The sequence below is a fragment of the Ambystoma mexicanum genome, chromosome 11 (assembly GCF_040938575.1).
Source record: "Ambystoma mexicanum isolate Mex_15411 chromosome 11, UKY_AmexF1_1, whole genome shotgun sequence".
NCBI lineage: Eukaryota > Metazoa > Chordata > Amphibia > Caudata > Ambystomatidae > Ambystoma > Ambystoma mexicanum.
This window is the reverse complement of record NC_090934.1, coordinates 233,916,233-233,941,215: the sequence shown is the minus strand read 5'-3', so window position 1 is coordinate 233,941,215 and position 24,983 is coordinate 233,916,233. Positions and strand designations below refer to the sequence as shown.

Genomic DNA, 24,983 nt, shown 5'->3' with positions numbered 1-24,983 from the left:
TTCCGTCTCCCGACGACCATACCTACGTACCTTTGGGGAGCGAGGCACCCTTGACAATTGTGGACGGTTGCCGTGTGTCGTGAGGCGATCTTGATATGGAACGCCAGAGGACACCGTATCTGAGGACCGCTCTCTATGTGCCCCTTTCTTCCGATCGCTCGACACGCGTGTTGAGTCTCGGCTGGGGTTAGTGTGCTTAGGTGCAGTGGAGTGCGTAGCACTCGTGTGAAGGAACCCACTGCCTCCATGGCCTCGAGATGCCTGGCGTAGTGGGCCCAACGTTTAGTGGAGCGGTCCTTTAGTGTTTCATCCTTAAAGAGCTTACACGCTCTGCAGTTAGCTTCGGGGTGATCCCTAGGCAGACGGAGATTATAAGTGTTATGCTTATCTACCCAAGGGAACTTGCGGTTGCACTTGGTGCAGAATTTAAATGGAGTACTCTCCATATGTTAGTCTATGGCAGCGGGCGAGTGTATGTAGGAAATAAACGAGTGCGAGTATGTCCATCCCCCTTCTCCCTACTTGCAGGGCCGAGGCCAGAGGCCTTCCGAGGCCCGGGCCGAGGCCAGAGGCCTTCCGAGGCCCAAAGTCTGTCGTGCAGTCTCGACGGCTATTGGTTCTTCGAGACCCCAAAAATCAACGCCAGTCCGAAGTGGGATTGAAAGAACGGGGAATTTAAGATTAATTATGACAAAATGGCTGAAAACCAGGGAACTCTGCAACTATGCTTCCGAACAGTATGGCAGAAAAAAAACAATGAGGGTCCTACGTGCTTGAGGGATCATGGGTACAGTGGACCTCACACTAGGGATAGTATTACTGGCACGCCCCTAGGTCGACGCGCATTTTCGAGTTTCGAAAAACAAACTATACTCTGCAGCTTCCACTAGATGTCGGCCTATGCACAACATGTGATCTAAGCAGATTCCACAAGATATATATATATTTATTTTATTTTTTTAAAGGCCACAACCATCCTGTTATTAAAGAGGGCCAAATGAATGGCGAGTGTGGTAGTTGGGTGCGGGCCCTTGGGAAGAATGCACCCACTTCCACCTGCCACCCAAATGGTGGCATCCTGAAGTAACGCCCAGTGGTTATAATTTGGAGTGCATCACCAGATTCCATGGGTCTAGCATCATTCCCCCGGACCTACCTCTTGTTCAGTTTTTCATTACTATACATTGGCCTAGTTCGCGCACCAGTCCACCAGTGTCATAGAAGAGCTTATGAATCCATCTCTGCTCTGTTCCTCACAACAGGCAGACCATGTAGGTAGGTGGAGCAATACGTTGCCAGACACTGGATAATAGCGTTGGTTTACTCTTAGTTCTGGCAACTCGCCATTTCTTCCTTGGTAGGTAGTTAAATTGAGCCTACAGATTCTGGAGAAGTCGGTGACATCAGCTGCATCAACTTCTAGTCCCTGCCCACCCCGCTCTGTGTTGGAAATCACGTGGCTTCACCCATCTTACTCAAGACGATGATGCCATTTTAAAACATGGGGTTTCAGATTTGATATTGCTTCAAGAGACGTCTGATAAGTGAAGTCACAGTAGATTTGTTTATCAACAAAAGTCTCTGGAAGGTGGAGGGGGCGATTGGGGTGGCCTAGAGGTGGCCTGTTAGTTGCTGTGAATTACGCTTCGGAGATGGGAAGTGAACATACTATATGAATATCCCCCTTGCTTACTACCGGTACAGATTGATCCTCAGAATAAGTTGGATCCTTTTTTTTGGTGGTGAGCATGTACTGCAACTGTATAGAGATAGATCAGTTGGAGCCCTTGGATACATTAGAGTAGGTTTTGTGTGAGTGGCAAAAATCATAGGAGAATTTGTGATCATAGCTGGTTGTTATAATATGGACTGTTTGGAAAGAAAGGCTCCAAAAGGTTAACCCGACAAAAACAGCAAAATAGTCTGCGTGCAGGCTAAATTTTTTCACTAATGGGATATGGCACCACTCAATGCAAGTTGGGATGTAGACTGTGCTATGACATGGAGACGTGGAAAGCAACGTTCTAGAATTATTTTATTTTTGTGTCAAATTAGTTGTTTCACTGCTGTGTGATGGCACTCCGAGTGACCACTATGTTCTATGGGGTAATTTTAGCTTGAATGGTCGTGTGATGATGCGTATGGCACCGTGAAAATTGATGTGAGAATAAACAATCATGGAATGATCGGGCAGTCAGGAGATTTTTCAAAAGAACTGGGAGGAATAGCAGAGTTGGAAAAAAGTAAATGTCAGCTGAACTTATTCCCCGATATTGTACATCATTCAAAATAATTCAGAAGTGTTTCCCAATTTTTTAAATAAAAGTATAAGATAGAGTGGTTATGTCCCTGAAGTATGTCCCTGAAGTACAGGTTATTAAACAGAAAATGAGGAGGAACATTTTTAGATTAAAGGTGGTTGTAAAGAGAGAGAGAAGGTAAATCCGATAAAACGAGAAAAACAAATATAAGAACAAACTGAAAATGGTTTGTGCCCGTAATTATCAGGAGCAAGGTAAGGCCATGATAACATGGCCTCACCTTTGAAACAATACTTAGAAAGTCTGAAAAATCAACAGTCCTGTATGCAAGAGACTCACCATTAAATTGGGTTGTCCTACTTATTGGGCAACCACTATTTTCCCTGTTAAAGACAATCCTTCAAAACAAAGCATTTCCACCTACTTGGTCTCCGTCAACTATTGTATCTATATAGAAAAAGGGAAACAGACGCGACCCTTTAAATTGATAGACCTATTGCCCTGCTAGACGCGGACTCAAAAATGTTTGAGTCATTGGTATTAGGAGAGTTAAGAGCATGGGCAAAAGTAACTAGTGTCTTAAAACTGAATAAAATTGGCTTCAGACAGGGTGTGGGAAGAACAACTGCGGGTCTGTTAATTCATCTTCTACAGCAGTCTGGCAGAAAATAAGGTCTGAAATATACACAGCGAGCATTGATCTCTCGATTGCCTTTGACAAGGTGGATCTAATTTACTATGGAATAAGCTTAAAACAAAAGAAGGAGAAATACCTAACCAATTTCTTAGCATTTCGATCCACCTTCATACTAACATTTCACAAGGGTCAAGTTGAATAGAGAGTTATTGTGTCTTGTGCAATCCCCACGACTAATGGACTGCAGCAAGGCTGCGTCCTGACCCCGGTTATATTCAATCGTTTTGTCCAATTTCGGTGAGGCCCTTACCAGCTCTGTATTTGTGCTCCCAGTGGTTTTTGGTAGTAGATTGCACTGAATTACATACGCTGATATTTTACAGCTAGATTGTACCAAGGTTGGAATATTGCACCTTCTTAACTCATTTGGACAATATGTAGCGGCTAATGCACTAATGATAAATGCCACAAAGATGAACATGGTGATATTTAAAGTAGGCACGATAGGGTTGTAATTTGACTGGCGGAGGGACAGACCAATGAAGAAGTTGGGCTTCCAAATATTTACTGTGCAGAGGAAACGGGTACTGATTGGTCATATAATTGAAAGCAAAACAGTTGCTGTGCCAGATGAAACATGTGCATAGTTGATATGGCAAACTCATTGAAACCAGTGATTAAAGGAAAGGCTGTTCCAGCAATTTACTATGGTTTAGAGATGCATCATCAACTGAGTGATTATAATCTGGACCATAGTGAAGGGCTAATATGGAAAAGGTCAGTTCCTACAACTAATACGATATGAATTAGGTATGGTTTCTATGAATACCAAAGTACTATGGAAGACAGTTCAGCTTTGTGACAATGTATCCATCCTCCCCCATATTGATTGATTAATTATTATGTGCTTATACACAATTGTTTCAAAGGGCAACCAGGCATGGGAAGACAAGACAAAACAAATGATCTTACTAGGCATGGTACATTCAGATTATGCAGGTAAACAAAGAAGGAAGTGCGTGGAGGGTTAGGAGGGGGGGCAATAGGGACAAGTGGGCCCAGTCCGTCAGAACATGGGGTAAGTGCAGAGAGATACTACTCTCATGGGTCGTAACCGAAATGCAGTAGTGCCGCAGCAAGTTCAAGGCCTGGGAGCAAGTGCAGGAGACCGGCGAGGAAAGCTTGGGACCTGTGAAGCTATGAAGGTACACCAGGCAGCCAGTCAGCGAAACTGAGCAGAAGTAGAGGAGAGAGCAGAAACAGGTGGTTAAGCAGGGGCGGGGGAGAGAGAAGGAGGAGGTGAAGAGGAAAGTCTTGACGAGTTCCGGAATTTAAGGAGATCCGGCTCAAGATGGAGAGAGGCAGCGTGGCTGTTCTAGAGCGAGGCACCTGCAGAGGATAAATATGCCCCCCCACACCCTACCCGGCAAGTGGATAGAAGGATATAGTTTTGAGCCATCGAAAGGCAGGTAGTCCTATACCATATCGCCACAAATACCCCTCATGGAGATGTGCAAGATCTTTCCCACGCTTTAGATTCAACATATTACCCACAATGAAAAATCGTTATATGTGGAATGTCCCCCAGGGACCCAACCTTTCTCCCTGTCTCTTTAACACCCATCTTGCTCCGTTTGCACACCTCATTTCCACCTTCTGCCCCAACTGCCAGTGTGTTACGCAGATGAGCCAACTCTTCTTCAAACTACCCTCTGAGCCTATCCTTACTTCCTCCATCATTCTAGACTGTTTATCTGCCACCCAGCCCTGGTGTACTTCCAATGATCTCTGCCTCAACGCCAGCAAGACCGAGATCCTTCATATTGGGACTCCTGCTCCCTCCTTCTTCCCTTCACTCTGGCCATCCTCTATGGGCTCTGCCCCTTCTCTTCAGCTGAAGCCAAAAACCTGCTTCCCTCACATTCAGGACCTTGCCAAGAAGTCCCACTTTCAACTCCACATTCTCAAAGGAATTCTTCGTTTCCCCACTTTCGTCCAGAAGCTCAATGTCACTAGAGCTCTGGTTCTCTCTAGTCTAGACTACTGCAATAGCCTTTTCCTTAATCTACCCTCTTCTTCTCTAAAACCCCTCCAGCTAATCCAAAATAGGGCTGCAAGATGTATCCTTAGCCTCAGGTCCAGGGACCGCATCTCTCCAGCCCTAAAAACTCTCCACTGGCTCCCGGTTGCTGCAAGAATCAAATTCAAATCTCTCCGCATCATCCATATCTGGGGCCAGGGACCAAGCCATCTACAACTTGCTCTCACTAAATACTCTCCCTCCATAGCTTTACGTTCTGTGTGTCAAGCGCTTCGCTAAACAGCGTGCTGGTGGCCAATCCCTTTTGTATTTTGGGCGGTTCATCAAAGAGTTAAGAATTTCATCATGGGAATTTCTCTGGGAATGTTTTTTCATGGATTACTGCCCTTTGTCCTTATTGATTGCACTTTGTTTCCTTTTGAAAATCGGTGTATTAAGCTTTAACTGACTATACTGGAGTTGAGAAATGACTGGATGCTCAAAATTGGATTGTGTGTATGGGATAGGCCTATTATCTAATGTATTGTAAATTGCATTTTCTCTTTTCTTTTTTAGTGTTTTGGATGCATTAAGGTAGATGTGCTTAAACCATGTAACACCACAAGCATTTAAAAATAAAAATAGAGGGTTAACTTGGATTACCCTTGCATGCCCACTTCTGCACCATCCCACAGCCCTTAACCTACAGAAAAGTCATGCGTTTTTCTGTGGGCCTCAACCCTGGATTTTCCTGGGGTATTACTTCAGGAACTAACTGGCGCAGAACGTCTCCTAGTAAACATACCATTCTTCATGGTTCTACCAACAGCAGAATCGTCTCCAATGTTGGATATACATATCTAGCAATGGAGTTCCCATGGTCACATTGCAACGAACTCTCACATCCCAAAGAATATGCAGACAAGGGAGGGGGGGGGGGCAGGGGGAATATATAAAATCACAAAGCCTTTTTTCAATTTTTTCCTCACAACAGCCGAGTATGAGTCTGCAAGTGGTCACAGTTTTTGTAAATAGGAGGAACTGAGGTAGAAGTGTCAAATAAGCAATGGAACAAGAGATGGCCAGACCCCATTAACAGGAACAGGAAACACGGATGGTTGTTAACTCCTGGGCATACAACCAGTAGCTGATTGGTATTATTTTTTTATTTTATTGTTTAAAGCGTGGACCCCGCCCGAGAGCAGCGGGGCGCTGTACAGAGTGTGGGTAGCTGACATTTGGGCTGGCATCGTCAGTAGCGCAGTAGGTCTGTTCGTCGGTATGTGCATCCATTGGAATTAAACCTTGGTCAGATGTTGTTACCACATTTAACTGACCAGGTGAGCCAACAGATCTCAACATCTGACTGACTATCAATAGATCTGAAGTGGCCCCACTGCTACATATATTACTCGGCAAAGCACTGCCCTAACTCAATAAATATGATCACAACAAAAACACCTAGCTAATTTTAGTTTTCACAAATAAGGAGCGATTAATAGAAGATCACTTACCTTGGAGCAAGTACTCCATCATGTTAATGGTAACCCCAGACACAGGCATCGCAGTAACAGGTGGGGCCTCCATGATGTATACGCCTGAAACAGAATTTATAAAAAAAACACAATCTCAATAGGGATTCTGGACAACTTTCATCTCAGGTGGCCTGAAAACGTCTGCTAGCAACAAAAGAGATGACTTAATTATGTCACTTAAAATATGGTATAACACTGAACATTTTTCATCAAATGTTGTTAGGCATGCAAGTTGTAACTATGGACAGCTGGCGAAGTACATATAGGGTATGAGGTGTCCAGGAGCAACTCAATGCCCTACAAGCAAAATGTAAACACATGGGGAGCAAATTGACTCCCCATGTAACAAAGACTTTGAGAGCACAGCATGCTGAATTAGTAAAATACAGACCCATGCAGGGCCCAAACCAAGGTTAACGACAACTTAGGGAGGGGTTGAGCGTTACAGAGAAGGCTTGAGAAAAGGATCAGCCACTTTTACGCCCTAAAAATTGCAAATACTCCCAACAAAAAATAAATAGGGAAAAGACGTGTAGAACCTTGCACCCCTGATTTCACCCTCACAGCTCCATGGATATGTTTGGACCAGTAGTGCATGCAGTACCACAGAAAGACACTACTATTTTAACTGCCTAATTGGAAGAAGTAAACATGTATCTTTTAATGTGCATAAATAACTAGGTGCAAAGAAGAACAAGTTACTTACCTGTGGTAATGTTCTATCAATTGTTCCTCCCATGTATTCCTCATCTTTTGATATATTCATATGATGCATCTGAAATATTTTCCACCAAGGGGCTCTGCACCATTGGCCTCAGTTCAGTTTTTGTGCGCACTTCCAATTTTCTTTTTGTGTGTACCTTACGCAGGACAGTGACTGACCCTGAAAGAACGTAAACTGCGATAACAAGGAAATTCTACTGCAGGGTAGGAAGGACAGGGCGATGAGGAATACGTGAGAGGAACATCCAATCGAAAGAATGTTACCACCAGTAGGCAACTTGTTCTTCAAATGGATTGTGTCCTCCCACGTATTCGTTTTAAAAAAAAAAAAAATTATAGACCCCCTAAAGCAGGGTTGCATTTATGGGGGAGGGAGTAAGAACGTATTGGCTTGTGTGTACCGAATGTAAAACCGCCTTCCCAAATCTACCTTCCCGGGTTGAGCAAGAGTCCAGACAGCAATGCTTTGTGAAATGTGTGAGCGGAGAACCCTGTGGCCGCCGCACAAATATCCTGAATGGAGACTCCTCTCTGTAAAGCAGAGGAAGTAGCCATGCCCCTGGTCGAGTGAGCCCAGAGAACCTCAGGAAGATCTTTTCCAGCTAATTTGTAGCATTCAGAAATTCCTAAAATGATCCATGTAGATAAGGTTTGTTTTGTGACCGCCATACCCAAATTATGGCCTGTGTAACCTAGACATAATATATATATAGAAGCCAACTGCACGCCTTGGGTCAAGCCTGTGTAATCTCTTATCTTCCTTTCCAGGATGAGGTGGAGGACAAAAAGACGGTAGTATAATTTGAGTTAAATGAAAATCGGACAGCCCTACGGGCTGATGTAAGAGCAACCAAAAAAAATGGTTTTGAGTTTTAGCAATCTTAAAAGGACAGGACCTAATGGGTTTGAAAGGAGCACACATGAGAAATTTCAAAACTAAGTTGAGATCCCAAACCAGGACTTGACAGGGGATCGGAGGGAACACATTTGTTAACCCCTTCAGAAGTTACATCACTAGTGGCATTTTGAAGAAAGATACCTCTTCAGAGGAGCACTTGAAAATAGATAGTGCTGCCAGATGCCCTTTACTGGTGCCAACCCAGAGCCCCAGATTAGTCAGTTGTGGTAAGAAAGATAAAACCATAGGAGTGCTGCATGTATAAGTGTCTACATTCTTATCCTTGCACCAGCTGCAGAACTTGTTCCAACAGCAGCAGTACAAGGATTTTGTTGCTGGCCTTCTTGCCGAAAGCATAATCTCGAATACGTCGTAAGGGAGGGGAGGCACAATCCTTATATCTCAACCTCTCAGAAACACGCGTGAGGTTGAGTGTCTTGACCTCTGGATGGAGAACCGACCCCCCAATCTCACAAGAGAAGGTCCACTCTATGTGGAAGGCATTTTGGAGGGCAGATGGACATGTTCAGAAGGTCCGGGTACCACGTGTTAGGCAAGATTGTATGCAGTACCCTTTGGGTACACTACAACAGCCCTGACCTCCTGGCAATAGGAGCCCAACCTTTGGTATAAGTCTGAACTACACAGGTTGGTAGCGTGTTGAGCAGGCAGGCTTATCTCAAGAGGGGTCAATGCGAGCTATAGGGGAGATACAGAGATTCAAAGTGACAAGTATTCAAATAAACTCTTGCACACAAGGTTTCTTGATTAAACAATTATTAATTTAGTTAGAGTAAGCCTTCTTCAGAAGGGGCCAATATAAAGCAACACACAAATATACTTCAAAATACACACTCTTAGTTTCTAAAATCAGTAAATACCCTTTTAGGATGCCCCACAGACAGTAACTACACCTTCAGGTGACTTCAATAGTTAGGATGCTGGGGACATTAACATATCACTGTTGCATTTAGAATATCCGAGAGGAGTGTCAAAGAAAAGAGGGTTCAGAATAAGACAAGTATTCACACAATTATTCTGAAGCAGGTAAGTACTTTCATAATAACCCTCCAATGCAAAGTCAGTTAACCCTTCCTGGAAGGAAGGCACAAAACATAAGCAGAGGAGAGAAGAGTCATTCAGGGAGCCAGGCCAACCAATATTAAGTTAGCAAAAGTTACGGTGAACTGAAGTACTTTTTGCAGTTAAGCAAACATCTTGCACAATGTTTTTAAAGTCTTTATAGAATAGAAGAAATCAAAGTTGGACCACAAGCTGATTAGGCTTGCGAGGTAAAGAAGCTGTTAGCAACCCTACAGATGCAGATGTACACAACAAGAGGCAAGTTCTTAGACCGTACAGTACCTTTAGGTTGAAGAAAAGTGCAGCAGATGGCTTCCGTTCCTGTGCAGCTCTGCTGATCGTGGTGTTTCTGGGCCTCAGTCGTGGGGACAAGAGGGAGGACTTCTGGGGACTCCAGCACTGCCATGGGAATGTCACTGACACAACCGGAAATCTTCAAACAAGTGGCACTTTGTTGTTTCAGCTCCTTGCGTCTATCGCAAATAGCAACACTGCGGTTGCTGGCTGTCGAGAAGGGCTTTCCTTGCTTCTGGGGTCCAGCACTCTGTTGAGATGGCTCAGGTTCGGTCATTCCTACTTCCTGGGAGTCCGGAGGATCTTCCTGGAGCTCTTGGCCAGCTTAAAATTAACGCACACTATCTGGTGTTCCTCTCCCTGGCTATTTGGTTCCGGCAACTGCCGTGGAATTTCAACCAGCTCCGAGAGGATGCCCAGGTGGCTCGCTTTGGGAGTGGATTGGTCCCACCAACTCAAGGGTAGAAGTCGTCCTTGCAGGGTTTCTCTGTCGATAAGAAATTGGTGTTTCAGCACAGCAGCAGTGCTCACCGGGCAAACCAACAGTCCAGGAGTTAAGTTCTTCAGATTCCTTCGTCCAGTGGTTGACTGTCTGCCAAGCCAAAAAGCCTCGCCTTTTATGCAGGATTCTCCCGTTAATTCCAGCCCAGCTGTCAGTCACCCAGCAGGGTGGCTGTCCTTGCCGGACAGCCAGACGGCCAATCACCTACAAGTGCATTCTTGTCTCCTAGGAGACAAAGCACAGGGAGTTTCATGCACCTCCCTCGCTTCTTGCCCCTGCCAGACACCCTGGAGCCAGAGGCGGCTTTAATCGTGAATCCCGCCAAAGGCAAAATTAACAAAGGGACCAAAGCTTGTTTGGCACGCAGAGTAAATCTGAACAAGGACCTTTCCACAAAGAAATGGTGAAAAAAGAAGACCAGGGCCATTTTGACAAAAATGGCACCTTAGGGTGCTTTACTGCAGCTGCAAACGCAGCCCACGGTAAATGCACACCACAGTAGTTAAAAGTAAACCACTGCCACCAGCCATTCACCAAGGAATGGGTAACAAAAATGTTACATGAGAAGCTAGACAAAGGGGATACTAAGTAACCCCTCCAGCACCACATTGAAAGAGTGTGTGCTGGATTTAGAATGTTACAAATGCAAGTAAATTCACTTTACCGCTCTTGGAAACAGTAAATTATGCAAGAGAAGGGATTTAAACCTTGGGAAATCTGAAAGACTTCCCTGTGCCGCTGCACTGAAGGTGCTGTGTGACAATGTAAAAGATGATGCCTATGGAGTTTGTCAGACTCCACAACCAAAAGAAACGGAGTTTAAAATAAATAAATAAATAAAATAAAATAATTTAAAAAAAAAATCACATTAAAATACAGGAGAGTGGGAAAAAGGGTCTCGCTCCCTCCAGGTTAAAAATTAAAACTGCAAGTCCTAAAAATCCAGCAAAGTTGCTGGGGGTCTTTAAGGTAGAGAGGAATTAGCACATATGAGAATTCTCCCTAACTCTACGTCCTCCTGGCCCAATATGAAGAAATTAGGATCATGGTTTTCCCCAGCCTTCTCAACCTCCTGATCACGTGAGGAATGACGGGGACAGGAGGCAACTCATACAGGAGTCGAAACTCACATTCCACTACGAACGGATCCCCTAGAGCTACTCTTGGGGGACATTTCCTGGAGCAGTACAGCTCGCACTTCCGGTTGGCACTGGTCGCGAACAGGTCCACTTGAGGGGTTCCCCAAAGGGTGAAGATCTCTTGAAGGATTTCCTGAGCAAGTTCCCACTCGTGGGAGACTGTGCACTGCCTGCTCAGAGCGTCCGCCGCCGTGTTCTCCTCTCCGGCAAGGTGGGCTGCTGATAGGGAGAGCCCCTACTGAATTTCCCAGAACTAGAGCTGCATTGCTTCACTGCACAGTGGTAGTGACCCTACCCCACCTCTTTTGTTGAGGTAATACATACCCACTGTGTTGTCCATCATTATCAGGACATTCTTGCCCCCTACAGAGGACAGAAAGGCCTTCAGCGCCAGTTCGATTGCCATCAGCTCCAAAAGATTGATGTGTAGTTTGGACTCCGATGGAGACCAATGACCGCAGATTATCAGATCGTTGGCATGGGCTCTCCACCCTTTTGAGTGAGGAGTCTGTCACTACTGCCATCTCCGACGATGGCTGCCAAAAGGATTCTCCCTTCAAAATGTTGTTCTTGCAACCCCACCACAGAAGACCCTCTGCTACTCTGCTTGGAACCTGAAGAAGGTCAGACATCCTGCCTGAGAATTGGGACCCCCTGTGTCCTCAGACTCCATTGGAGGGATCCCATTCTCCGGCAAGCCTCTGGCACCAGAAAAATTCAAGATGCCATGAGGCCGAGCAACCTCAATCTGAGCACTCTGAAATGTGGTTACCATCTGCAGAATGTGTTGAGCCCTCACGTCAAGGGTTTTCCCAAGGACGCATCTAGGACTGCTCTGATGAATTGGAGCCTTTGAGATGCTATCATATGGGACGTCGTCTTGTAATTGAGGGAGAAGTCTGGTCCTTGGAGAGAGTGGCAGCTTATGCTGAGATGTTCCAGAGCCTGTTCGGGAGACCGGGCCCTGATCAGCCAATCGTCCAGGATTGGGTAGACGTGAATCCCCCCTCTCCCGAGACTCTCTGCCACCACCACCACCATCAACTTGGTGAAAACCCTTTGGGCGGAGGTCAGCCCAAAAGGCAGAACTCTTAATCGATAATGAGAACCCGATAATGAGAGCGGCGAACCTCAGTTACCTTCTGTGCTTGTAATGGATTGGCACATGAAAGTAAGCATCCTGAAGGTCCAATGACATCATCTAGTCCTGAAGCTGGAGAGCCTGAGAAAGGGTAACCATCTTGAACGTGTCCTTCCTGAGGAACTTGTTCAAGTCTCTTAAGTCCCTCAAGTCCAAGATGGGTCTCACCCCCCGGTCCTTCTTGGGGATTAGGAAGCAATGGGAGTACCAACCCTTATTCCTCTCCACAACAGGTACTGGTTCTATAGCACCTTTCTCTAGCAGGGTCAACATTTCCTGCACAAGGAGCGGATCTGGAATCTTGAAAGAGTTGTTCCCCGGTGGATGATCCAGAGGCCTTTTTAGAAAGGAAAGGTAGTAAACCCTTGGGCTATCGTTTCCAATTGCCAATACCCCTGCCATTCTTGTAGATGCTGTGAGAGTCTGCCTCCTGCTTGGGTTTTATGGACTAAGCCCTCAAGAGAGGTTTTGAGGCGGCTGATGCAGCGGCTGAGGATAATGCAGTCAGTGTCTGGACGGGATTAGCACCTCCGCCCCATCCACCACAGGGAACTCTTCTCTGACCCCTGAATCACCAGTCCTCTCCCTCTTCCAGCTGAGTAATACAAAACGAAAAGGACTAGCCCCTCCAAGCCGTTCCCCTGGAGCTAGTTTGTGGTTGCCTGATACAGCACCAGGGGATTTGTCTGCCGCCTTGGAGGTCTGCAGCTTCACCAGGCTCTCGTCAGCCTTGCTGCCAAATAAATATGTGCCGTCCAAGATGTTAAGAAGTCTTGATTGCACATCCAGAGCAAACCCAGACTCTCAACCAGGCAAATCTGTGCATTACAGTGCAGCAGAGCTAGCCGCCATAGCTCTGCCGATACTGTCCGCAGTCGACACCAGTCTGAAGGGATTTGCACATGGTGTCCTTCCCATCCTTAATATTCAAAAATACGTCTTTCATCCCCTTCCGGGATATGTTCAGCCGCCATTGCTATGCATTCCCATAGGGTAAATGTAAACTTAGCCAGTGCACATGAGGCATTTGCCAATTTAAGGGCCATACTTCCAGCAGAGAAGACCTTCTCTGCCATGGCATCATAGCGCTTGTCATCTCGGTCGGGGGGAATCATTGGGTATGCATTTGGTTATGATGTGGATGTGTCGGCATGTACCACCAGAATACCTGGAGTAGAATGCTTGCTTGGGTAAGATTGAAGGGGGGGGGGGGAAATCAGTGCTTGAAGTTCTGTATTTGCTTGTCAATTCTTTATTTACAGCTGAAATGAATTGCAGCGTCTCCCAGTTGGCACTGACCCACCTTTGTAAGGCTACATTACATGGTAGAGAAGAATAGGGTCCTCCTGGGGTCCCTTATCTAAAATATCTGCTAGATCATCCTGCTCAAAATGTGGTGCAGGTCAACTCCACCCTAGTTATTCAATAACTCTAGACATTGTCTGCACGACCCATCCGCATGGTCTGAGGGATCTGGTCGTCCAAATTCAATTTCAGGGGCAGTATCTGTCCCACTTGCAGTTTGCAGTATCTCATATAGATCCTTCATCCTAAACTCCTGATATCAGAGCCTCTGGAACACTGTGTCCCATATTGCAACCTAAAGGGTCGTGCATCATCAGATGAGGGTTCATGTTCCTCATAAATAGAGGAGAGCAACTTAAAACATTTTTTTTCTTGGTAATGGGAGGAACGAATCGTAGTTTTTTTTATCCTACTTTGAAGATTTTGTCACATGGGTCGATGATGGCGGGCTCCGACAACTGTGGTGTCAAATGTTTTCAACAAGGATGTCGACTTTTTGGCATCAATGATTTTCCTTTTGAAGGAGTTTAACTCGATGGAACCTCCGAAGGTTCAATGAGTTTTTTCCGTGACACACGGGCTCGAGGGCATACAGGTTTTGTCCTTTGCCCTTTCTTTGTTGGTTCCCCTCAACATGGGCATGACTCTTACTCTTCTTATTCGAGGGAGTCAAAGCCGCATTCTCGAAGACCTGAAGCATTTTCAATGTGAATCTCTCTGATTCAGCCGGTGACGCCGATGTCGGGCAAGTAACCCGTTCAGGGGAGGAACTTTATGACAACGACCTGTGACGCCTTTTTCTTCATACGTCGTGAAGACGAGTGGTGAGACCCACTCCTAGATAGAGATCACCTTTTAGCTCTCTCCCGATAAGGAGAGTCACCCTTCGACTTGTCGGAAGAACGCTTTTTCGACAGAGTCGCCGAAAGGGATTTATGTGACCTACCTGCAGCTAACTTCCCTCTACGTTCTTTCAGGGCTTTCACTGTCATCGAAAAGTTAGAATTCACACTGATGTCTTGTGATCGGATCCGAGACACCATAGACACACCCGATGGGGGTCCGTAAGGGCCATTTTCGCATGCAGTCATGGCATTTCTTAAACCCAGATTTGGGAGCCGATGATGCCGACGAAGAGTCCATATGTTTTCAAAATAACCGTAGATTCACGAAGAAACCGGAGCGCGCTGATCTTGCGAAGCGATAGCTCTCACGGGTTAACAGAACTGAAGCCAAAAGGTCACTGCGCGCTTTGTACCAGCGATGACATCGAGACAGCGTCCCTCGAGGGACATTGAGTTAACAGGCAATGGTGCGCAGTGCCTCCTGCTGGAAACATTTTCCAAAGCAGCATATGGATATAATCAAAAGATGAGGAATACGTGGGAGAACACAACCCATTGAAAATAAATATTTTTTAAAAATAATCAGTTTTTCAGTTAAAACATTTTTGTTCACTTGTAATACCCTTATTGGGAACTGGATTTTTACTCCCTAAAAAATAAGTTTACTCCCAACTTTAAAAAAAATAGGGAGTAAAATACTTCCAAATCTTATCTGGAGCACTGATAATTAAAGTCTGGTAAAGGACAACCAACTTTTGTGAGCCAGGTGCAGGATAATTCTAAGTCGGAGGACTACATGGAAAATAAAATAGAGGATATCGCCAGTGGTATAGGAGATCATAACATTCATATTAATATTAGCTAAAATACTCATAAATCCAGTGTGAAATAATTCTAAACGAGGTCCTCCCACATTTTGGTGAACAAAGCCTATTCATTATCAATGATTACAGACAGGACACCTGCCTCACTCCGTATGCATATTCCCAGACACGAGGCACTGCACAAGGCTAACTTCAAAGGCGATCACCCTGGCTCATGGCCTAGAGATGAGGCGTGGTACTTTCTTGAATTGAATGCAAGCAGTCTGTCAATCAACCAAAGCCAACCAATGAAAACTCTGGTGACAAGCCACCCATTACATATTGTGCCAACCAATGAACTATTGTATAAGTGCTGTATTTTTGTTCAATTTTGAGGTGGTCTGAGGAGGCATCATTTACGAAATAACCAATTAACCGTTTAAACCAACACAAGGAGTACATATATAGTTACTAATATTATCCAATACCCTCACCCCATAGGTTTTGTATCACAATGTCATCATTCCAATGTATTTTTGATATACAATGTATTGATTTGTATGAGAGCTGCGACCATTTTGCTTGTATGCTGTCCCTGCTTTATTCTGAGTTTTAATAAAGCTGGATTTTGCCTTTCACTTTGACTATTTCCACCAATGAGTTAAGTTTTTCAGGCTCCTCATCCTCTGGGTAATATTGGGGGTTTCCCAGTCAGGATCAAGAAGTACGAGCCTTTTTCTGGCGTGCTTGAAAATAGAAAGCACTGCTAAATAGCCATTGTTGGCGACAACCTGAAGGCCCAATCTTCACAAATGAAGGAAGGATAACACCCTTTAGGCATCACATAAGAGGATCCACATCCGGTGCTCTGGACCAGCTGCAGAATTTCTACCAACTGCAGCGTTATAGAGCTGAAGTTGCTGACCTTCTGGCCGAAAGAAACACAGCCATCACGTCTTTCAGAAGGTCCCAATCCGTGTACCATAACCTTTCAATAGCCAGGTTTGCAGGTTGAGCGTGTGTACGCTCGAGTGAAGAACCAGCCCTCTCCCCTGAGAGAGAGAAGGTCCAGTCTCCGGGGAAGACGATGTGGAGGACTGATGGCCATGTCCAAGAGATCGGGGTACCACATACTGCTGGCCCAGTCTGGGGCAATCAGGATCATGGTTGCCCTGTACATCTACAAACACCTGATCACTTGAGGAATGACAGGAAACTGCACGAACGGATATACGAGCTGCAAGTTATAGTTCACCACCAACACGTCCCCCCCAGTGCGTCTCTCGGAGCAAATTCCCTGGAGCAGAAAAGTGTGCACTTCCTGTTCACACTGTTGGTGAACAGATCCACTTGAGGGGTTCCCCAAAGGGTGAAGATCTCTAGGAGAACTTCCTGGCACAGTTCCCACTTGTGGGAGACCGAGTCCTGCCTGTTCAGAGCGTCCGCCATCGTATTCTGCTTCACAGCGAGGTGAATTGCTGTTGGGGAGATCTTGTTCTCTAACGCCCAAAACCAGAGCTGCATGGCCACTCTGCACAGGTAGTGCATGGCCACTGTGTTGCCCGTCATGATCGGACAGTCTGCCCCCTTTATGGAGGGCCAAAAGGCCATCAGCGGCAGCCTGATTGCCCTAAGTACCAACAGGTTTATGTGAAATGTTGTCTCCACCAGGAAGCAGAACCCATTCACTGTCAGCTCGTTCAGGTAAGCGCCCCAGCCTTTCAGAGAGGTGTCCATCACTATGGTCACCTCTGGCCATGGTTGCCAAAATGGCTCTCCCGCCACCACGTTTTCTGTGCGAGTCCACCACAGGAGATCCTGAGCGACTCAGATCGGGACTCAAATGTATTGATTGGTCACTTGTTAGGTGCTTATACATTAGCAAAAACTATTTCAAAGCACCCACAGGACAACAGGGTGGGGACAGGGGAGGTAGACGATGCATTACAAGTAAGATAAATAATAGAATAGTATAACAAATCAGAGGCATAAAAAGGAGGGAAAGACAAACCTACTATGCCTTGTGAGTGTTCAGAACGTGCAAGTGGAGAGTGGAGAGGGTAAGAGATAGGTGCTGTGGTGCTCATGGAGAAGTGCTGACATACAGCCAGAGAACTGTGACCATTGAGACCCGAGGTCCCATTGGAGCAATTGCATTCTCAACTGAGCGTCTGGCACCAGGAAGATGTGGGATGCCAACCAGCCCAGGGCTGGCAGATGCTGTGTTCTGAAATTTGATGACCATCTGCAGGATGTTTAGAGCCCTCTCCTTGGGGGGCGGGTCCAGAAACGCTGAGATGAATCGAAGGATTTGAGAAATGTCAGCTGGGACTTAATTGAGAGAGAAGCCCAGCATGTGGAGGTATTTGGGTGTAACAGATGATCCAGGACTTGGTCCAGAGACCATGTCCCAAATAACCAATTGTCTAGGTAGGGAAAGATGTGAATCCCTCTTTTCCTGAGACTGGCTGCCACTGCAGTCAGCTTGGTGAAGACCCTCAGCAGAGGTAAGCCCAAAAGGCAGAACTTTGCCTAGGACTAATCTCAGGACCTTCCTGTGCTTTTGATGGATCGGCACATGGAATAATCTCAGGACCTTCCTGTGCTTTTGATGGATCGGCACATGGAAGTAAGTGTCCTGTAGGTCAAGTGACGACAACCAATCCTGAATATCTAGAACCTGGAGGATCTGAGAGTGTTCCCATCTTGAATTGGTCTTTCCTAAGGCACTTGATTAAGCACCTCAGGTCCAAAATTAGTCCAAGATGAGTCGCAGACCAAAGAAATAGTGAAGTACCAACCCCTGTTCCTTTCCTGAATAGGTACCAGAATGGAAGAAAGGAAACCTCTTGCAGGAGCAGTGGGTCTGGAACAGGTGGTGGTCTGATCAGAGGGGGCAATTCAGGGGGTTTGGGGGGAACTTTAAGGCAGTAACCTTGGGGGACTACTTAAAGCACCCATGTGTCCAAATTAATGGTTGACCATTCTTGCGAATGTTGCGCCAGGCACCCCCCTTACTGGCGTCGTGTGGCCAAAGTTTTTAAAGAGGTTTTGTGGTGGGGTCCACAATGGAGGGGAGAGATGTGGTAGCAATCTATGTCTTGCCTCCTCTACCTCTGAAAGGATGAAAAATGAAATGCCTCCGACCTCGAAGGGTGGCAGGATGTTTGCCTTTTTGTCCGTAATTAAAGAAACAAAAAGGCTTACCTTTCCATTGAGTGGAAGGGTGTGCAGTCTGTCCGATTGCCGTCCCTAATGACTTTGCCGTAGCCTTGGATGCCGGCAATTTCTCAAGGCGGTCATCTGCTGTGTGATGTCTTGACCCACTTTGCTCTACATTACGCATGGCATCACTGTGTTCTGATGGTGCCAGAAACATCAAAATGGCCGCAAAACCCTTGTGCGCGCCAAAACCTCTGAAAATCGCGCTTTGCAAAGAACAAAAAGATGGCTGCCCAATCTACCATGCCTGTTGTCAGTGGTGGAACAGAGATCTAACGTCTGAAACATGTCACTGGGCTCCACAACAAGTGAAAATGGAGTACAGATGGAAAAGCAGTGCTCTGCTAAAGGAAATCCCAAAATCTTGCTTTAAATCCTTTTTCATTATTGCTGAAACTGCAGAATGCCGGCACAAAAACATCCAGATCCTCAAACATACACAATTCTTACTGGGTGCTACAATTCATTTAGTTGAAGAAATCATTGTGAACTTACAAGGTCCTGAAAAGGTGAAAGTATCAGAGAAACATCCACAGCAAAAGCTGCCTGCCTGTGGAATCTGTCAAAATCTGGGCGCAGTACCCTCGGCCGCCTGAATGACAGCTGTCAGAACCCTGCATGATAAACTGTAAAACCTGTATAAACTGAAATCAAATGTGTACAATCTAAGTAGCCGGTTACTGAAAGTAACCTATGATGTAATTGAATGAACCCATGGTTTAGAATCTGGAATAAGTGTTCTAGCTGCAAGTTTGAAATCACAAGTTTGTTACAAGCCAAGGAAAAATGCAACAGAATTAACATTAAATTTAAGCCTGGCTAAAAGCCACCCAAACTGGAATAACAGCTTTCCTCACAGAGGCAAGGCCTCTCCCTCCAGCTCCTCTCCAGCAGGAAATCACATCTATGTGATGATTATAGGGTGGGGTTAGAATTTGGTCTGCAGGGGGAAGGAGACAATGGACATTCTCCAGCTAAAGGAAATGCGAGGTGTGAAGTCGTAAATGGCCTCTGCCCAGGAGAAACAGGGAGGAGACCTGGGTCCCAGGGAGAGACCAAAGGGGTGGAGCTAAACAACCATTTGTTGCTCAACAAGGACAAAAGACACTTAAAAAAGACTGATAATTTACTATGTAAAATTGTGCAAAATATAGAAACAGCATTGTTAATTTTTGGATGCACGAGTGAAAAGGCGCCAGAACTCTGACATGTTCTGGGAAGAAACAGCAGAAAATGTGATATTACACAAAATGCATTTCTGATAGAAGTATGAAACTTTATACACGTATGCCCATGTGCAACCCGCACATTTGTAGCAATTTTCTCTTAAATTGGGCATTGTGTTCCGGATGAAAAGGGCAAAATTCTGCAAAAAGCAGACACAAGATCCTACAGCGATGGGGCTTGGAGGAGTATCTGCAACACAAAATGTGTAATCTGTATATAGGGTTGTTTTAGAGGTTGCACATGTGGAAATATGTATTGTACCAAAAGTAGTTTTGTGTTCAAGGAGCTAGGGGTGGATTCTAAGCCTCATAAACCCACACCATAAAGATGACACACTGTTTTTCTCCTCCTATGAAGGAAGAGAGGAGACCTTGACCAATCCCTGTCAAAGGGGCGAGCTTAGGCCAAACCAGCAAACACACCCCTTTATCATAAGCATAAATAGAGACAGCTCAGCACACAAAAAGACAGACAGATTCACCCACTATCCGAATGCTGGCCGAGCACCCCGTTGCAGAACTATCCATTTTACTTGCTCCAGACTCCAGAAACTTGGCAAAGCAGAAAGGCCCATTGCATAGCTGAACCATTTTCAGCTACGCCTTAAATTTCCAGAACCTGAACCAATCCAAGAAACCTAAAGGGAACTAAAAGACAGCCGGGCTGTGCTGTATTGCTTGCCTGCTGAAAATAATGATCATCAGAACCAAAAGATCCAATCCAGTACGGTGCCTCGCTGTGGACAGATCCAGTCCAATCCGAGGTGCCCAGCAGTCTGTCCTGACCAGAATCCCTGACCAGAAATCTTGACGGTTCCATGTAAAAACATATCTAGTGAGTATCTATAGGTAGAACTGTGTCACTAGCATATATACTGTCCATAGCCAATCCCCATTTTAAACCTGTCCTCTTTTGCCTTCAGAACCTGATATTGTTAGGAGTATTTTTTGAATTGTCAGAACTTTTCTTGCGCTGAGTTTCTTATTTGTATTCTAAAATCATAAGTCATTAGTGTTGTGACTAACTAAAGTGAATCCCAGAAAGAAATTGGGTATACACCACGTGAAGGGTTCCCTGGCCAGGAACTGTGGAGATTCATGTGTGGCATTCTCTTTTTCTATAGTCATAATCTAGTGTAAGAAATCCTGTTTGTCTTTTAAAAGTGCATTCCCGTTTCCCATTCTTGCACCGGTCTCGGAAAAACGACCTCCACTAAAACGTCCATAACATCCTCAATTTTTGTGCTAGAAACAACAACTTCTGCTTGTAGCTAACATCCACAGCTTTAATTTCACATCTTAAACTGCATCCCAAATCCATACGGTTCTCCCGTAATCGCGATTATCGCGCATTGACAGTTTGCTGCAAATTTTGTTTTAGGGAAATTCTGTCAAGTGTAAAACAGTTTTTCATTGCTTCCGAACTTAATTTTAAGATTTCACATTGTTTCTTAGTATCTAATCATTGCTAGTGTTTGTGTGCAACTATCCAAAGCGGCTCCCATAAGAATTTAAACATATTCAGCAATTTAAACCATATTTAGTGTTTTTACCCAATCCATTCTCAAGAGAACTTTAAAACCATTCTGACCGCTTGCCAATCAATTCTGTTTTTCTCTGGTGTTGCTGGGGGGAAATTGGGATTGATATTTTGTTTGAATTCTGCCATTCCTGAATGCCTGCTCTCGCCTCCTATCTCTTTACATTGCTTATTGGGGGCTTCAGGGGGAAATAGTAATGAACAAGTTACTTACCTGTAACTGTTGTTCTCCAGCATGGGTCTGGCATGGATTCACATGCTCATGAATATTCCCCGTCGTCAAGCCGGGAATCCTCGGTAAAGAAAAAAAATCAGTATCAGTTTCGTTTCTGATCCGTCTTTCTTAGTAGTAACCAATCACTGATCTCTGGGTCATACTGCCCCCAGCCATTGACTGCCCTCTACCTAAGCCCCTCCCCCGGCAGCCATCCTTAGATTTGATAGCACGTAAAGTGGCAGTATGACCAAGTGAAGAGCCGCAGAGGGGAAGGAGGGAGGGTTCGCATGTGAATCCATGCCAGACCCATGCTGGAGAACAATAGTTTCAGGTAAGTAACTTGTTCCTTCTCCAGCATGGGGTCTGGCATGGATTCACATGCTCATGAATATAAGAATACATAGCAGTATACACATGCACAACCATGGGAGGTGGCAACAGACTCAACATTAAGCAATACAACAACTCAACATTAAGCATCTCTTACCTCCTCACCAGGCTTACCTTAAGCGAACAGGTTGCGCAGCACTGCTTGGCCGACCCTGGACTCCTTCCTGGAGTCCCGATCGACACAGTAGAATCTCGTGAAGGTGCGCGTTGACCTCCACATAGCAGCCCTGCAGATGTCCAGCAGGGGCACACCAGACAGGAACGCCGTGGTAGCAGCGATCGCTCTGGTCGAATGGGCTCTCGGACGGCCAGACAGCGGTCGGTTTGCCAACTGGTGGCAGTGCATGATGCAGCCGGAGAGCCATCTGGAAATGGAAGCGTTCGAGAGAGCCTTCCCTTGATTCACAGGTCCAAAGATCACAAACAGCTGTGATGTCTTCCGAAAACTCTGTGCGGTCCACATAGAACTTCAGCGCTCTAGCCACATCCAGCGAGTGCAAAGTCCTCTCGGCCGGAGACGAAGGCGACGGGAAGAAAACTGGCAACACCAAGGGCTCGTTGAGGTGGAAGTCAGACAGCACCTTGGGCATAAAGGAGGGGTGCGTCCTCAGCACCACCCTCGTGTCATGAAAAGTCAAGTATGGAGGCTTGCAAGATAGGGCCTGGATCTCTCCCACTCGTCGTGCGGAAGTGATGGCCACAAGGAATGCGGTCTTCCACGACAGGAACTTCAACGGCACCAAATGCATAGGCTCGAATGGGGGCCCCCCCCATGAGCCTGGTCAGCACCACGTTGAGCTCCCACGCCGGGGCAGGGGCCTTCACCTGCAGGAACGATCTGAATAGTCCCTTCATAAATTCCTTCACCAGGCGTTGAGACCACAAGGACGCCCGTCCTGTAGTTCTGGTGTATCGGGAAATGGCAGCCAGATGTATCTTGATGGAGGCGTGAGCCAGTCCAGCTTTGGCCAGCGACAGTAGGTATGGCAATACTTGAGGGGCCGTAATCTGCAGAGGGTTAATCTTCTGTGCACGGCATCAGACAGAGAACTTCTTCCACTTATGTACATAGCATTTGCGAGTTGAGGACGCCCTGGCTTTTGCAAGAACCTCTCTGTAGCCAGCCGGGATATCGTATCCTCCAAACTCTAGTGCTGCAGGAGCCAAGTCTGCAAGTTCAGCGACTCTGGGTCGTGATGGAGAATGGCGCCTCCTTCTCTGGAGAGAAGATCCGCCTCTGTCACCAGCTTGATAGTTGGGGACGCTGACAAGTACAGAAAGTCCGGGAACCAGCTCTGTCTCGGCCACGCCGGTGCGACGAGGATCATCCTGCACCTGTACCTCTTGAGCTGGTTGATGAGACAGAGCAGCAACGGAGGGAACGCGTACAGGAACAGGCCGTCCCAAGGGAACGAGAAAGCATCGCCCATGCCCCTCGGATGGGCGAACCTGCTGGCGAACCTCTGGCACTTGGAGTTCGTCGCCGTCGAGAACAGGTCGATCTGGGGTTTGCCCCACCGTTGAAAGAGCCGATCCACCTGGTCCTGGCGTAGTTCCCACTCGTGGCACGAGCGCAGCTCCCTGCTGAGTGAGTCGGCGATGGTGTTTTTTATTCCTGCCAGGTGGAAGGGAACCAGAAACATCCCCTGAGCGACGACCCAGTGCCACAGATCCTGGGCATCCTTGGATAGGGCTGGGGATCTGGTGCCTCCCTGCTTCCGGATGTAGAACATCGTGGTGTTGTTGTCGGTGAAGATCCTCACCACTTTGTCCTTGAGGGACGGAAGGAACGATCTGAGCACCCAGAACACGGCTCGTAGCTCCAGGATGTTGATGTGAAGAGACCTCTCCTCCGGGAGCCAGAGGCCTCTTGTGTGGATATCTCTGGTGTGGGCCGTCATTACCATCTCCTGATATGCCGGGGCCTGAAAGTCCATGCCTGCCGAGAGGTGCGCACGGGCACCCCACCATAGAATCGCTCAACGGAACTCCTCGTCGAGTGGGATCCTGTCTTCAAAACTGCCCGCTGCTTGAATCCAGCGGGCATCGAGGAACTCTTGTAGCGGACGCCTCCGAAGTCTGCAAAGGGGCACAAGGTAGATGCAAGAGGACATGATCCCGAGGAGGGACTTGATGGACCTCACTCTGGCCACATCCGTGGCTAACAGGCAGTGCACCTTGCCCAAAATGGCCTTCGTCCTTTCTTCCGACGGAGATGCCAATCGCTTCACTGTATCGAGCTTTGCTCCCAGAAACAGTGCCACTTGCGACAGGACCAGATGGGATTTGGGGGTAGTTGATGGCGAATCCCAGCTCCGTGAGCAGGCGGACGGTCCTCGCTGTGTGTTCGACGGCAAGTTCTCTTGGCCTTGCACGGATTAGCCAGTCGTTCAGGTAGGGGTAGAAGTGGATCCCTTGCAGGCGCAGCCACAGGTGCGAGGCACTTGGTGAACACCCTGGGTGCCGACTTTAATCCGAACGGCAGGGCTCTGAATTGGTAGTGAGGCCCCTGGAATACGAATCTGAGGAACTTTGTGTCCTTTTAGAATGGGGATGTGGAAGTAAGCATCCTCCAGGTCCAGTGACGATAGGAAGTCGCCCTCCTCCAGCTGTCCCAGCACGTGCTAGAGGATGACCATCCTGAATTTCTGTGCCTTGATGTACTTGTTCAACCAACGCAGGTCCAGGATGGGGCGCCAACCGCCTGTCTTCTTTCTGACGAGGAAGTATCTTGAGTATACTCCGGAGCCCTGGAGCCTCTTGGGGACGAGCTCGATGGCACCCTTCTTGAGCATCGCCCTTACCTCCAACAGCAGTTGAGGGACGGGAATATCCTTCCTGGCCACGGGAGGAATGAGATGACACTTCTTTTGAAATTCCAGCGAGTGTCCGCGGGCCGGGGTGTCCAGCACCCAACGGTCGGTGGAGATGGACTCCCACACGCTGACGAACTTCGTCAGCCGGCCTCCCACCGGGGTGCTTCGGTGGGGGCCCGATGCTACGGCTGGTTCAGTCCTGCTTGGAAGAGGCCTTGCCGCCTTGGCCTCCTTGCAGATGGCGGCGGGACCCTCCTTGCTTGCCGCGGCCACTGTAGGCCTCCTGGCACGAGGAGCGGGCCGCCTGGCGGTAAGTGGAAGAGCCGCTGCTGGATCCGTTGGAGGCTCCCTGTCTGCCTCCAGAGCTCTGAAAGGGCCGCCGTTGC

At 46.9% G+C, this 24,983-nt stretch overlaps 1 protein-coding gene across 3 annotated transcripts in view; it reads right to left on the bottom strand.

Annotated features, from left to right (window-relative positions):
* The window catches only part of MED18 (mediator complex subunit 18), a 361,400-nt gene that overhangs the window by 81,597 nt on the left and 254,820 nt on the right, over positions 1 to 24,983 (bottom strand). For all 3 annotated transcript variants that reach the window (XM_069622938.1, XM_069622937.1, XM_069622939.1), the window contains exon 2: positions 6,433 to 6,516. In XM_069622938.1, the coding sequence (XP_069479039.1) occupies positions 6,433 to 6,505 (73 nt within the window). In that variant the 5' untranslated portion in view covers positions 6,506 to 6,516. The remainder of the gene's footprint in view (positions 1 to 6,432; positions 6,517 to 24,983) is intronic.